The sequence below is a fragment of the Pelodiscus sinensis genome, chromosome 1 (assembly GCF_052426305.1).
Source record: "Pelodiscus sinensis isolate ZL-2025 chromosome 1, ASM5242630v1, whole genome shotgun sequence".
NCBI classification, from domain to species: domain Eukaryota; kingdom Metazoa; phylum Chordata; order Testudines; family Trionychidae; genus Pelodiscus; species Pelodiscus sinensis.
This window is the reverse complement of record NC_143052.1, coordinates 146828164-146843936: the sequence shown is the minus strand read 5'-3', so window position 1 is coordinate 146843936 and position 15773 is coordinate 146828164. Positions and strand designations below refer to the sequence as shown.

The following is a 15773-nucleotide window of genomic DNA, read 5'->3' as shown; positions in this document are numbered from 1 at the left end:
AGGGTCTTCTCGTATCCCAAATGTCCCGCCCACGGGTTGGCATGTGCCAGCTCTAAAAGCTGGGGGCAGTATCTCCGGGGGACCAATAACTGACGCACTGAGCCACCCTCTTCCTCCCCCTCTGTGACCCGGTACAGGCGGTCTTGGCATACCTGGAAGCGGGGGCCTTTGTGCTTTCCTTCCTCCTCGGTAACCAGATCGTTCACGTCCCTGGCATCAGCCGAGGCACGCTGTAGTGCCAAGCCCTCCCTTTGTTCTCGGAGGAAGTCCCCTTCCCAGACGCCGAGGGGGGAGTAGATGTCCTGGTCCTCCCCCTCCCCCTGTGGGGGGTTGGTTCCCGGGTTTCTGTCCGTATTTGTAAGGATGCTGTCTGGCCGCTCGGCCTGCTTGCCCGGTCCCCCAAGCAACCCTTCCCGGGTCGGAAGAGTACCTTGGTGTTGCCATTCACCCATGGCCCTCCGAAAGCCACTCCAATCTCGCCCCAGTAGAACGGAATATACCAATCTCGGGGCTACCAACACATAACACCAACTCACTTGGTCGTCGTCAGTTATTTGGACCCAGGTGGTGGTGTATTGGTGCACGTCCCCATGTATGCACTGCACTCATACGGGCGGCCCCCTCGGGCCTCCCTCTTCGACCAGCTCTGCCCTTAATATAGTTTGGCTACAGCCGGAGTCTACAAGGGCTAGCACTCGGTGGTCCCCAATCTGGACCTGTCTCAGGATTTGGCCTCCTTTCCCCTTGTTGAGGTCCCTCTCTCCCGTCAGGGCCTGCGCATAGGTGCAGTCCATGTACGGGCAGTCCTTTTGAAAATGGCCTTCCTGCCCGCACCTATAACAGGCCCCCTCTAGACGGTCCCTGTTTACTCAGAGCCTTTCCGCCTTCACCTAGGGTGGGCGGCTTTTCTTGCGGAGTGCCCTTCAATGGCATTGTCCATGCCGGGGCTAACCTTCCCTCCCCTCGACCTCCTACTCGGCTTCGGTCCCTCTCAGGGCTCCCCTTTGGTCACTAGGACCGGGGGTGTTTGGTCCTACCTGGTCTACTCGTTCCTTCTGCCGTCTCTGCAGCTTCATAGTCGTTCATCAGGTCGACCGCCTCGTCGACCACCCAGCGCTGCCCTCCACTGGGGAGGATATTTAGAAATTGTTCGAGCACCACCATCTCGGCAACTTGTACCCCGGTGCGTTGGTCGGGATCGAGCCAGTGCCACCCTGTTTCCTTCAATCTTTATGCCACCACCCGAGGTCTCGTCCCAGTGGTGTAGCGTTCCTGCCTGAACTTTTGCCGATATGTCTCCGGGGTGATGCCCATCTGGTCCAATATGGCTTCTTTTACTTTATAATAATGTAAAGACTCCCGGGCGCTCAGGCTGCGGTAGGCTAGCTGGGCCTGTATGGGGCTAAGATCGTGGCCCAATGGTCTTCCAGCCAGCGTGCTGCTGTCGCCACCCGCTCAAAAGTGGTTAGATACGCCTCTGGGTCATCCATAGGTCCTATTTTGGTCAGGCGGACTGTCAACCATGGGCTGCCATCTCCGTCGTCCTCGCCATTCGCGGCATGGTCCCGTACTGGCGCACTCACTGTTCCTGCTGGCTCTGGAACTGCTCTGATAACTCCCTCACCAGTTGCCTCTGCTGCTCTTGGTGCTGCGCTGAGAGCTGTTGTATCAAGAGAGTCTGTTGCTGCTGGTTCTGTCGCTGGGCCTGAGTTAGCCACTCCAGCATCTGGGCCAGTTCCATCTTGCCGGTGCCTGCAATGTCTGCCTCACTCCCAACTAGGGGGGGGGAAGGTCCGCCTACTGCAAATGTGACTACATAAACAATAAATTAGGCCCCCCCACAAATCTAAACCAAAAACTCTCTAGGGAATCTACTCTAACGCTGCCCCTACGGGCGTTTTCCCTCTCTGAGGATAGCGCTCCCCCTTTTACTCCGGGGGAGGGAGTCGGTTAACGCCCGCATCCTCCACCATCTTGTAGGGATTCCGTCAGCCCCCACAGCGTCGCTCGTCGTCGACTTTGGGGAATTCGCTCTGCTGACGGTGATACTATTCGATTCAGGTCACTGCCCTCCAACAGTGCCCACACAGCCTGGGCTTTACCCCTTCCGGGGATACGTCCTTTCTCAGTTACTCCGAGTGGGGGTGCAGGGTAGGGAGGAGAGGGGGGGCCCGGGCCCACCCTCACTCCCGGGCCCCAACCCAGGGCCCTAGAGGACGCGGACCGGCTTCGGTCCGGGTCCGGTTGACAGGGGAGTCCTCCCGAAACCTGCCCAAGTGAGGGGATTTTATATGGCCCCTCCCCGGGCTGTCCCCCTCTTTCCCTGCTGTTGGCTTACTCGACCCTCCGTGGGCCAGCCGCTCGTCTCTCCTGGGCGACTTTCCAGACCCCGTTGCTCCACGGTGGTCCGCGACATCCTACATTCCGCAGCCAAACGGGGGGCTTACCCCGCCCGCCGTCCTCGGGGCGAAGGCTCCAATTCCCCCGCCGCTTGCCTTCTTCCACATGCCCCTTCCCATCTTCCGCCCGGGGCGGCGTTTAAAACTCCCGCCGCGCCCAGCGCCGGAGGGTGACGTGCTCCTGACGTCACCAGCTGACTCCGTCCCTCCCACAGCGTCTGTGCCGCCGCCACCACCCCTGAGGTGGTCAGCTGTTCCGCAGTGCGAGTACACCCAGCACAATGCCGGTGTGCGCTCCCCTGCCGCCTGAATAGGGCTTTTGCCATGGGAGTTTTTAGAGCCGGGTTGCGGGGCCCCGTCACACGGACCCAGACAACTGGAGTCACCTGGGAACTTTCAGGTTCTTTAGTTCATGATGCCCTGCAGGGATTAATATCCAGGAATTGAGGAAACAGTTTGAAAGAGCCAGACAAGTACCTAGAAGTTACCTACTTGAAGACAGGCTCAACAAGGAAAATAAGAGAACATCACTGGTCATCATCTACAGCCCCCAGCTTAAACCCCTTCAGCACATCATTGACACTCTACAACCTATGTTGGAAAACACTCCTCAGTCCTTGGTTTGTGGCCTGTGTTATGTTGGAGATCAGATTAAATTATCATAATGGTCCCTTCTGACCTTAAATCTATGATAATTATTAGAAAACTAGAAAATTCAGAGTCATGCTTACAAGTAACTGAAAAGAATGTATTCTTGTAAAACACTGAAAATAAGAAATTATAAAATCCCAAAACATACGAACATTTCAATGTATCAAAATTCACAGAGTACCCAAAATAGTTTGCTGTGTAAAGATGCCAGGTGTTCCCACTGTTTCTTCTTTGTGAATGAAGTGCATCACAGAACACTGGTTTTTAAAATTGCATTCATACGTACAACATCAAACTAACCTTTTTCTCTTTTCTTGTCATAATATCTTGAATGAATAGTCTTGCTGTAATGACTCTATGTAGTCATGCTACCATGTTACATAGTGACAGATTATTGGCTGTCACATGGAATCATAGAACCATAGAACTGGAAGAGACCTCAGAAGGTCATCTAGTCCAGCCCCCTGCTCTAGGCAGGACCAATTCCAACTAAATCAACCCAGCCAGGGCTTTGTCAAGCGGAGACTTAAACACTTCTAGGGATGGAGACTCCACTGCTTCCCTAGGTAACCCATTCCAGTGCTTCACCACCCTCCTAATGAAATAGTTTTTCCTAATATCCAACCTGGACCTCTCCCACCACAACTTGAGACCATTGCTCCTTGTTCTGCCATCTGTCACTACTGAGAACATCCTCTCTCCATCCTCTTTGGAACCTCCCTTCAGGAAGTTGAAGGCTGCTATCAAATCCCCCCTCACTCTTCGCTTCTGCAGACTAAACAGACCCAAGTCCCTCAGCCTCTCCTCATAAGTCATATGCTCCAGCCCCCTAATCATTTTGGTTGCCCTCCGCTGGACCCTCTCCAATGCGTCCACATCCTTTTTGTAGTGGGGGGCCCAGAACTGGACACAATACTCGAGATGTGGCCTCAACAAAGCCGAATAAAGGGGAATAATGACTTCTCTGCATCTGCTGGCGATGCTCCTCTTAATGCAACCTAATATGCCATTAGCCTTCTTGGCTACAAGGGCACACTGTTGACTCATATCCAGCTTCTCATCCACTGTAACCCCCAGGTCCTTTTCTGCAGAACTACTACTTAACTAATTGGTCCCCAGCTTGTAACTATGCTTGGGATTCTTCCGTCCCAAGTGCAGGACTCTACACTTGTCCTTGTTGAACCTCATCAGATTTCTTGTGGCCTAATCCTCCAATTTGTCTAAGTCACTCTGGACCCTATCTCTGCCCTTAAGCGTGTCTACCTCTCCCCCCAGCTTAGTGTCACCTGCAAACTTGCTGAGGGTGCAATCCATCCCCTCATCCAGGTCATTAATAAAGATATTGAACAAAACCGGTCCTAGAACCGAACCTTGGGGCACTCCGCTAGAAACTGACCGCCATCCTGACATCGAGCCGTTGATCACTACCCGCTGGGCCCGGCCTTCTAGCCATCTTTCTATCCATCTTACCAATCCACCTTCCCTTAACTTGCTGGCAAGAATAACAGTGAATTGTGTGTGGCATCTTATCTATCTTAAGTTATGATTGGGGAAAGATTTTCTTCATTATGCTCTTGCTTTAACCAAGAATTTTTAAAATATTACTTTACTTGAAAGAGAGCCATGGTTCTGTTGACTTTACTCCTGCTGAAGAATATTTTGGTATGTGTATTGAGTGCTGTACCTAAATTTATGGCTAGGCAACCTTTATCCAGGTCATCGACTTCCAGGTAAACTTCCCAAGGATGGTCAGAGTCTTCAGAGAACCTTACAAAGGTCATCACAATCCAATATGCCACTCTGATTTTCCTACTGTTGTGTTCATTGACTATGAAAATGTCATTGTTATATTCAGAAATGTGGCTTTGTACACTACATTTCTACCAAATAATTCTAATGCACTTAATTTTAACTGTTCTTACTGTCCATACTCAATCTTGTTCTCTAACTAAAAGAAGACTTTTCTGTCTGGTGAATAATTATTTCTACCAAACCTGAAATTATTTTCTGGTCTCTGTGCATGGAAGAGGGCTAGAAACTTTATTGTAGGGAAAAATACAAAACCATAGAGAGCTTAAATATTTTAAATGCATTTTAGTGTTGAGAAGATAATCATGTTTATTTTTCTCCCTAGCTATTAATAGGCTATGAAAATGGGACGGTAGTACTCTGGGACTTGAAATCGAAAAGAGCAGACTTGAGAGTCTACTACGATGAGGTAAGCAGTTCCCATTCATCCAGTGTAAATGACATTTCAGTAGTATGTTGAGTGTTTTAAAAGGCATAAAATATATCTGAAAGGCACAGTTTGTTTTGGAAATGTGAAATACCACACTCCTATTTCAATCCATGTCCTATTGGTAGCTGATATCAAAACCTGGGGTCTCTGAATCTGAGTACATGTGCCCCTTGAGTTAAAAGATCGAACTTTCCTAAAGCAGTGCTGGTGCAGGCTCATCAACTTCTGCGTGGCCTACCTACTACTGGGGGACAGAGCACCACACCACATATGCGTGAGTTAAAAGAAGAATTCTGTGAATAATTGGGAAGGGAGGTTGGGTTCAATGTAAATTTAAAAAATTAAGAACAGTTTTGGGTCAATTTAGTATGACTGATGAGAATTTTTTGGTTTTGTCAAATCTACATTTTTGCCTAAGTAAAGTTTCAGCTGTGAGTGCAACAGTCTGATAACACTGCATTGTTGTCATTATTGTATATTTCTACTTCATCAGTTAATATCAAAACCATGTTCTTTAATAGATTTTATATATTATACAGAGACTCTGAGTAGCAGTTGTTTTCAGTGTGTTGTATTGTCACGAACCTACTAGACCACTGTTACTTGTGATTTGTAACTAAATTGGAAAATCAGATGAAGATTCAGTTCTTGTGTTCCACAGAATTCTTTGTAAAATTATTCATGAAATGTTTCATAGATATACACAGAACTTAGCAAAAACAGCCCTCATCTTACCAATCTTCCTGAATAACCCAGTTCAGACACGCATAAATATAGCTCATGCATAACAGAAAGAAATAAAGGAGGATTTCTGGGAGAAGATCCAGGCAGGATTTTTCACTCCTCCTCCCCTTCTTTTATGAATGTATGAAGAATACCTACAAACCTAAAGAGATGGTTCCCATCTCTAAAAATTGTCTGGGCAGGATTCTTATCCCTGGGTCTTGTATTCATTAGTATGAGATTGATAGACATCCCCCAAGATCTAAAATTATTGTTCCCTGAAGGGAGGGATAGTGGATTAGCTTGTGAGCCATCTACCTGTTGGCACATAGGTAATAGTTCGGTGTCTTCTGGGTTAATAGACAGAGGTGGGTGAGGAGTCTGTGCTCCCTTTTGATGGACAGAAGAATTGTATGCAAATGAACATTCCATTTGCAGATTAGCACTCTGTATCAATTCAGCTCAATTCAGTGAGGTTTTATTAGCATGACAAGCCATCTAGGTTTTGCTAAACTCAAAGAAACCCCAAAACAAACCAACAAAAAAGGCTCTTCATGCATGAGGTATGTTAGAAAAAATAGATTCCTGTGGTGAAAATAGCTGGATCATTTTTCTGTCAAGGCTCATTAATAGTGTAGCTTCACAAAATCAGGCGAGGCTATGTCTACACTACCAAGTTTTGTCAAGGAAACTAATGCTGACACACAGAAATCTACAGCATCAAAGCGTGTTCATACATGTTCCCTCTTGTTAGCTAGTGTTCACATTTTTAGCTCCCCCGTCAACACTGGGAGCAATGCACTGTGGGTATATATCCCACAGTGCCTAGCAACACCATCTGTTGCTAAGTGTTGTGGAAACACAGAACAGTGTGTGGGGCATCTAGGGGCTGTGCAGAACCTCCAGTCAGGCACTGCTTTGCTCATGGACTTCTGGCATCCTTGCACACCATTTTTTCCAGCTGCCACTCTCTGCTGTATATTTCTGGCATTGGCAGAGAGAGAATGGATCCCGCACTTCTCTTGCATGCACTGTTAAGTGTCATGAGAACCTCATGCATGGCAGCAGAGATCATCTTACAATCACTGACAGAGGAAGAAGACTGGGAGGAGCCTGACAGAGTGTCCAATATGGACAGCAGCAATCTGTCATTGCATTTGGCAGTCACAAAGCAGCCATCCAAGGTAGTTTGGTGTTTTTAGACTAGAGAAACTAGCACTAAGTGGTGGGATTGCATCATCATGAAGATGTGCGATGAAGAGCAGTGGCTACAGAACATTAGGTAGGTAAGGTTCATTAGGAAGCAAGACACAAGTGCAAAACAACTGAAGAGAGTCTGTAGTTTTTCAAAGGGACATTATTAAGGACCCAAAAGCAAGCTATTCCGCTGCATAGGAAAGATTAAAAAAGCATGGCGAGAGTCATATAAAAAGTGGAAACTAGGACAAATTACCAAAGATGAATATAAGCAAACAATACAGATATGCAGGGGCAAGATTAGAAAGGCAAAGGCACAAAACGAGCTCAAATTAGCTACAGACATAAAGGGAAACAAGAAGACTTTCTATAAATATATTAGAAGCAAGAGGAAGACTAAAGACAGATTAGTCCTATTACTCAGTGAGGAGGGAGAAACAATAACAGGAAACTTGGAAAGGGCAAAGATGCTTAATGACTTCTTTGTTTCGGTCTTCACCGAGAAGTCTGATGATGAAGAAATGCCTAACACAGTGAATACTAGTGGGAATGGGGTAGGTTTAGAAGATAAAATAAAAAAAGAAGTTAAAAATCACTTAGAAAAGTTACATGTCTGCAAGTCACTGGGGCCTGATGAAATGCATCCTAGTATACTCAAGGATCTGATAGAGGAGGTATCTGAGCCTTTAGCTATCATCTTTGAAAAATCATAGAAGATGGAAGAGATTCCAGAAGACTGGAAAAGGACAAATATCGTACCCATCTATGAAAAGGGAAATAAGAACAACCCAGGAAACTACAGACCAGTCAGTTTAACTTCTGTGCCCGGAAAGATAATGGAGCAAGTAATTAAGGAATTCCTATACAAACACCTGGAAGATAAGGTGCTAGGTAACAGCCAGCATGGATTTGTAAAGAACAAATCATGTCAGACCAATCAGATAGATTTCTTTGATAGAATAATGAGTCTGGTGGATAAGGAAGAAGTGGTTGATGTGGTATACCTAGACTTTAGCAAGGCATTTAATACAGTCTCGCATGATCTTCTTATCAATAGACTAGGCAAATACAACTTAGATGGGTTTACTATAAGGTGGGTGCATAACTGGCTGCATAACCGTTCTCAGAGTAGATAACAGTTCACAATCCTGCTGGAAGGACATAACAAGTGGGATTCTGCAGGGGTCTGTTTTGGGACCAGTTCTTTTCAATATCTTCAACAACGATTTAGATATTGGCATAGAGAGTATGCTTATTAAATTTGCAAATTATACAAAGCTGGGAGGAGTTGCAACTGCTTTGGAGGACAGCGTCATAATTCAAAATGATCTAGACAAACTGGAGAAATGGTCTGAGGTAAATAGAGTGAAATTTAATAAGGACAAATGCAAAGTACCCCACTTAGGAATGAACAAAGGGTGTCACACATACAGTCTAGGTAGAAGGAGTACTACAGAATGGGATCCAGGAGTCATCATGGACCACAAGCTAAATATGAGTCAACAGTGTGAAGCTGTTGCAAAAAAAGCAAACATGATTCTGGGATGCATTAACAGGAGTGTTGTGAGCAAGACCTGAGAAGTCATTCTTCTGCTCTACTCTGCACTGATTAGGCCTCAGTTGGAGTATTGTGTCCAGTTCTGGGCACCACATTTCAAGAAAGATGCGGAGAAATTGGAGAAGATCCAGAGAAGGGCAACAAGAATGATTAAAGGTCTTAACAACATGACCTCTGAAAGAAGACTGAAAGAATTGGGCTTATTGAGTTTGGGAAGGAGACGACTGAGAGGGGACATGATAGTGGTTTTCAGGTATCTAAAAGGGTGTCACAAGGAAAAGGGAGGCAAATTGTCCTCCTTGGCCTCTGAGGTTAGGACAAGAAGCAATGGGCTTAAACTGCAGCAAGGGAGGTTTAGGTTGGACATTAGGAAAAACTTCCTAACTGTCAGGTGGTTAGAAACAGGTATAAGTTGCTGAGGGAGGTTGTGGAATCTCCATCTCTAGAAATATGTAAGAGCAGGTTAGATAGACATCGAGCAGGGATGGTCTAGACGGTACTGGGTCCTGCCATGAGGGAAGAGGACTGGACTGAATAACCTCTCGAGGTCCCTTCCGTTTCTAGTGTTCTGTGATTCTAAAGCAACTTCCTGGAGCTGCATGCAGAGCTAGCTCCCAACCTGCTGCAGAAGAACACCAGAACAAGAGCTGCCTTCTCAGTTAAGAAGCTTGTGACCATTGTTTTGTGGAAGCGGACAACTGACGATTGCTACCAGTCAGTTGCATAACAGTTTGGAATTAGAAAGCCTATATTGGTCCTGTACTGCTGCAAGTTTTCAGGACAATAGATTGTGATCTACTATGGAGAACCGTGACTCTGGGAAATGTCTATAAAACAGTGGCTGGATTTGCAGACATGGGATTTTCCAACTATGGGGAAGGAAAATAGATGGTACACATTCTGATTTTAGCACCAGCTCATGTGCTGCAGAGTATATCAACAGGAAGGGCTACTTCTCAATGGTGCTGCAAGTGCTTGTGGGTCACCATGGACTCTTCACTGATATCAGTGTGGGGTGGTTTGGAAAGGTATGTGATACTGTAGACGGATGGTTCTTGGGCACAGAATTTTCACTGTTTTGTTTGACTAGAAACTTGAGGGTCTCCATCAGTTCCTCTGACATCCCATCCATGTGTTCTGTGGCCTGCCTGGCAAAGGCCTCGTTATCCTTGTAGTTCCACAGCTTCTTTTGCAAGCATTGTTCCCAATGTCTGCACTCACATGCTGATGAGTTTAGCACTTTGCAAACCAAATCCTCCCTGTTCAAGTGCTTGCTCGTGTCCATTCAATGTAGGTGTGTGCTCTCACGATGTATATCAGTGCTGGAAGGTTTTCCCTTGGCAGTTCCTGTAGGTAGTGGCATGCACATGCCATACTATATAGGGCATCTCTGCCCCCTCCTCCATCCTCAGCTCCTTCTTGCCTGGGGTGGACAATAGTTTTCACAGGGGGACCACTTCTTGAATTTTGGTACATGAAATGGGCTGGCTTCGGGCCTCCTGGAGGGGGTGGGGCCTCAGGTGGAAGAGATGGGGTTGTGGTCTACTGAGAGAGAGAGAAAGAGTGTATGCATGTGAAAGAGACACCGTGTGTGAGAGGCAGAGTTTGTGACACAGATTGAGGGTGTGGCCATGTGTGTGACAGTGACTGTGTGTGTGGGGCACAGAGACTGGAAGAGTGTGTGTGACAGTGACACAGAGAGTGTGTGCTAGCTGCTGCTGGGTAAGTTTCTGAGAGAACCTACACACATTATTTTTAAGACTGGGAAAGCTGTCCTGCTCTGTTGTCTCCCCACACCCCGTGCTCTGCAGAGATGTGGAGAAGTGAGAACTGAAATCTTAGAAACCATGCACTGCCTCTTAAGACAGGCACTCCTCTAAGTCACTTACCATCCATGCTTTAGATTGGAGCATCTCTGCTGCCTCTCTGACTCCTGCGCTCCAGGATATGTGTATAAGGGCAGGGGGACACCCTGACTTAAGCCCTGCCCTTCACCTCTCCCACTCTGCATGGCTAGCAAGGAGTAGTTTGGCTGCTGGATAGAGCAAGGTTGGGGAGAGGACCAGCGGAACACATGCTGCCCACAGTAAGTATGCATACTCTGCTAATCATCTGGGTGGGCCAGAGAGAAATGCTTGGCAGACCGGATCCAGTCCGTGGGCTTGATTTTTGCCCACCCCTGTTCTTGCCACTAGTGACAATGCTTGGAACTTGCTCATCTCAGCATTAGTTCTTTCTACCTTTTCCAGTTCATTGGACTGTGTTTTATGCATTTCCTCCAATTTTCCTCATCGCCAAGGTCCTGGTGAATGTCAAGCATGACAGAGCCAAGGTCATTCTTATCATGCTGGCGTGGCCCCACCAGCACTGGTTTGTTACTCTGAGTCTTGTGTGCTTCCTCCATAGCCCTTACGTCTCAACCCAGACCTGTTCTCTCAGGACCACGACTGGCTGCTCCACCCAGACCTGGCATCGCTCCACCTTATGGCATAGTTGCTTCATGGCTGAATGCAGAGGAACAGTCATGCTTGGCTGCAGTTCAGCAGGTTCTCTTGGGAAGCCATAAGCGATCAACTAGGCAGATGCTCATGACCAAGTGGAGTAGGTTTTTGGTATGGGCCAAGCAGAGAGGTTTCTTCCTTGGAAAGGCTCCTATTCAAACCATCTTTGATTATCTTCTCTATTTAAAGGAGGAGGGCCTGGTGCTTGCATCCATCAGAGTACATCTGGCAGGAATCTATGCCTTCCATCCGCTAATACAAAGCCAGTCCATGTTTTTACATGACAGTCAGGTTCCTGAGGGGTCTTGAGCAGCTCTTCCTACATGTACAGTCTTGTTACCCTATGAAGTCTTAATTTGGTCCTCTCCAGGCTTACTGGACCAGCCTTTGAGCCCAAGATCATGTGTTCTCTTCTGAGTCAGTGTTGGAAAGCAGCCTTCCTGTTGGTGATTGCATGGTTAGGAAGATCTCCAAGCTACATGCCTTGACTTCGGAGCCCCTGTACTCTGTCTTCTTTAAAGACAAAGTCCAGCTACGACCACACTCCAGCTTCCTACCCTAGGTGGTCTCAGCCTTCCACATGAGTCAGGACATCATCTTCCTGGTCTTCTCCCCGAAACCTCCTACAACTAACAAAGAGAGGCAGCTGTGCATGCCTTATATATTCGCAAAGCTCTTGCTTTCTGCATTGATAGAAAAAAGCCATTCCGTAAGTTGTCTCAGCTCTTTGGTGCATACGCTGAGAGGATGAAGGAGCTTCCAGTATCCACACAGAGAATCTCCAAATGCATAATGTCATACATTCGGACATGCTATCAGCTGACAGATGCACAGCCGCCCCCACTTGTCAGGGCCCACTCAACTAGAGTGCAAGTCTCCTCTGTGGCCTTCCTCGCCAATCTTCCTATCCAGAAGATTTGCAAAGCTTCACTATGCACTGAGCCATGATGCAACAAGCCCAAGAGGATGCAGCCTTTGGGAGAGCTGTGTAGCAATCCGTATGACTGTGAACTTCTCCCACTTCCAGGGATTCTGATTGCAGTAATCTAGTTGAATGGACATGAGCAAGCAGTTACCTGTTTCTGTAACTGGTGTGCTTCGAGATCTGTTGCTTCTGTCCATTCAATATCCCACCCTCCTTCCTTAGCATTGGGGGGTTTCTAGGAAGAAGGAACTGAGAGTAGAGGGAGGCCAGAGGTGCTCTAGTGGGCACCTGAAGTGGCACCTCCTATGGATATTTCTAAGGGAAAATCTTCCAGCACTGGTGCATGTGGCAAGCACATACACCTTGAACAATACCAGTTACAGCAACAAGTAACTTGTTTTCTTTTAGGGTTCTGTTGCAACCTCCCTGATGCAGTCTCTGGTGGAGCTGTCAAGGTCTCTGCTGTTCACAGTACTCAAAAAGGAGTCTGTTAACATAAAGTCCTAAACTGTAAAATTTCATTTACAAACCCCTTTTCCAATATTTCCACTTACTTTTCCGCTGATTCTTTCAAGGAACTGATCTCAGCAAGCACCATAACTATGGTGTGGGTGGCTGGTGGTTGTGCATAAGGACAAAAGAAATTCTAGTCGTGAGTAGAAAATTCCCTTTGCAGATACATGGTTCTAATTATGCCACACTTCTCCACAGGAGTGTAGCACTCTGGCAGACCTCTCCCTGCTCAGGGTAAGCAAGGAAACCAGGGCACATCTTTTTACAGGCTTGTGACTTTTGCCTAGTTCTGTATGTTCCACTTTAGTTCCTGCACAAGTGATTGATTAATGGTAGAGCTATTGTCCTACAGTAGGGGAAAAGGACAAAGCTGCACTGCCATAGAATCTGCGGCAGAAAATGCACAGGTCCCTCTTGAAACGTTTTTGTAGCTTCTCTGCAAGGTTCCATTAGGATCACAGTGAGCAACAACAATCTGCTCAGCCATATCAATTAGCTACACAGGGGTACGTGCAGCTCACAGGAACAAAACCAGCCTCCCACACTTCCATGTCCTCAGACCTGCAATCCCCAAGCCACAGCCACTTATGCTGTATCTCATCCCCTACTTCCTGGTCCCTGGAAAGTGGTTGCTCAAACTAGCTATGTCTCAGACCATTGGAGAACAGTTCCTGGCTGCCAGACATACTTGGCTACCCCAGAGGGAGCCCCTGGTTCTTGTCCATCTCAACTTGTTATCTACTATTTCATCCTCTGGGTTAGGTCCTGCCATGTACTGCCTCTGTGCTTTCCAAAGTACCCATGGGGTTCTTGGCAGCAGAGGTGGGGTCTCTGTCAAGGATTACATCCAGCTTCTTATAGAAGCGCTGGGTCTTTGATGAAGCACCGGAGCATCAGTTCACTTCACAGACCTTCTAATAGGCTTCTCTGAGTTCTTTAATCTTTGTCCTGTACTGCAGCACGTCCTGCTCATTCCCTTTTCACGCAAGGATTGAGAATTGTGCCTGTATGTGTCTCAGTCCCTACAGGTCACTCTGAGCTGGGACTGAACAAACTTCTGTCCTCATATGCTGATCAGATCCAACAGCTCCACGACAGTCCAGGCAGTGGCAGCATTTGGTGCAATGGCCAGGCATGGGCACGTGGGAAGATAGCATGAGATCACTGCACACTGAGCCAGCCGCTGGGGTACAGATGTCCAAGTGCTTATACTTCATAGGGCACCAAGATTTGTAAAATCAGCCCTGCATGATGTATCTTATGCATTGCATCAAATACCATGTGGATGAAACCAGACAGTCGCTATCCTCTCCAATGAACTCACACAGAAAACAGACTTGCAAGGGGATGGGGCGGGTAGTTGGTCACCTGACTGCAGGGCAGTGGAGTTCAAATTGCTGACCAAAGCAGCTGCTTGGAAATTGTGGGCTACTTCCTGGAGGCCAGACTCAGCAACAAAATGCCTTGACATGTCTGTACTGCATGTTCATTGACAACACAAGGAGGGAAAAAGAAAAAAGTCCCTTGTGGAAATAGGAGATTTTTGTTGATGAAAATGGGTATATTTCCTGCTAAAATTCACATTGCAATGTGAATACGTATGCAGTTTTGTCAACAAAAGGCATTTTTCCTCGACAAAGCTTGCCAGTATAGACAATGCATCAAGAGCATAGGAATTGGGTTACTAACTTGATGTATTCTAGTCTGATTTCTGATAGTGACTCATACAAGATGCTTGTGAAGAATAAGTAATTTCTGCAGGTTTCTCCTTTCTGGAGGTCACTTGCTCTTTGAGTTTTTTTTTCCTGGCTTCTTTAGTTTTTAATTATTTTCTAAGCAGAAATTATATGCTATATTTCCTTTTTCTGCTAATTGAATTGATATGGCATATTCTCACATTGTCAGATTCAGTTGTATGTTGGTTCTGATTGTTCCTTTTTTTTCCCCTAGTATTGTACACGTTAACTTTCATCTTTTCTTTGCCATCTCACTTCCAAACTGCATCCTTTTGTTGTCACTCCATTTTCACACCCTTGCTCTATATAGCCATTCTCTCATAATTCAAGCAACATACTTGGCTTCTTTCTTTCTGTGCACTCATTTACTCTTTCTGCTGTCTACCTATTTAATCTTTCTCATACACATTTGGCTTTTCCTTATCGCATCTTTCCAGAATGTTTTCAACTTGTACGAAGTGGCACAGTTGAAAATGTCATCCTGTTCCATTGAATTAGTCATCCATCAGTTACTAGATATTTTAACTTATTTTTAAAATGATATAGCCCACACATTGAAGCAAAATGAATTTTACTTAATTTTAAGAATTTAGTTTGACAAAATAGGAAGATAATTTTGTATGCCGCTAAATTGATGAACATAGAGCAAAATTACAAGTATGTGAAAGGAGTGCAAGTGTATTTATTACCAATAACAGATACTTTTGCTCAGACAACTACGTAAGAAATTTAATTAATTTCAGATTGGAGAAAAACACCCCAATACTTTGAGCATCAATTAATACATATAAGTATAATTGAAATAATCTACTATATATTTGAGAGAGTTTGTGTGTCTGTCTATGTCTGTCCATATGTCTGTGAATTCTAAACGGTAAGAGCTAGTGCCACCAAATGTGGTATGCTGCTTCCTCTTATCATAACTTAAAAGCAAGGTAAGGATTTGGTTGTGCCAGGACAATTGGATGTGCCTGGAATCCAGCTGTTTCTCATCAAGAAGAAAGGGAGGGCTCTGATAGCAGGGACAGTTATACTCCAGAATGACCACAGGCAGGCACCAAGAACCCCAGAACTGGGGAGCAACCACCAGCCGGGTATGCATCCCCCACCACCCTGGGCTGGCTCCAAAGAGCAGCCACTGGTTACCCCATCCACTACCCTGACTCCTGCACCCCCACACCCTGTCCTGTGCCAACAAGTCACAGTGCCTCTCCCTCCACAGCACACCCATGGTGCAGCACAGGGGTGGCAGATGGCAGGGACAGGGAACACAGCCACTGTTATGCCAACTCCATTGGCAGAAAGAGGAGAGCAGATTTTACTGGTAGGGG

At 46.4% G+C, this 15773-nt stretch overlaps 1 protein-coding gene across 7 annotated transcripts in view; it reads left to right on the top strand.

Annotated features, from left to right (window-relative positions):
* Window positions 1-15773, top strand: part of STXBP5L (syntaxin binding protein 5L) — a 451312-nt gene that overhangs the window by 295919 nt on the left and 139620 nt on the right. For all 7 annotated transcript variants that reach the window (XM_075905178.2, XM_075905171.2, XM_089772234.1 and 4 more), the window contains one exon: window positions 5185-5268. In XM_075905178.2, coding sequence (XP_075761293.1) covers window positions 5185-5268 — 84 coding nt within the window. The remainder of the gene's footprint in view (window positions 1-5184; window positions 5269-15773) is intronic.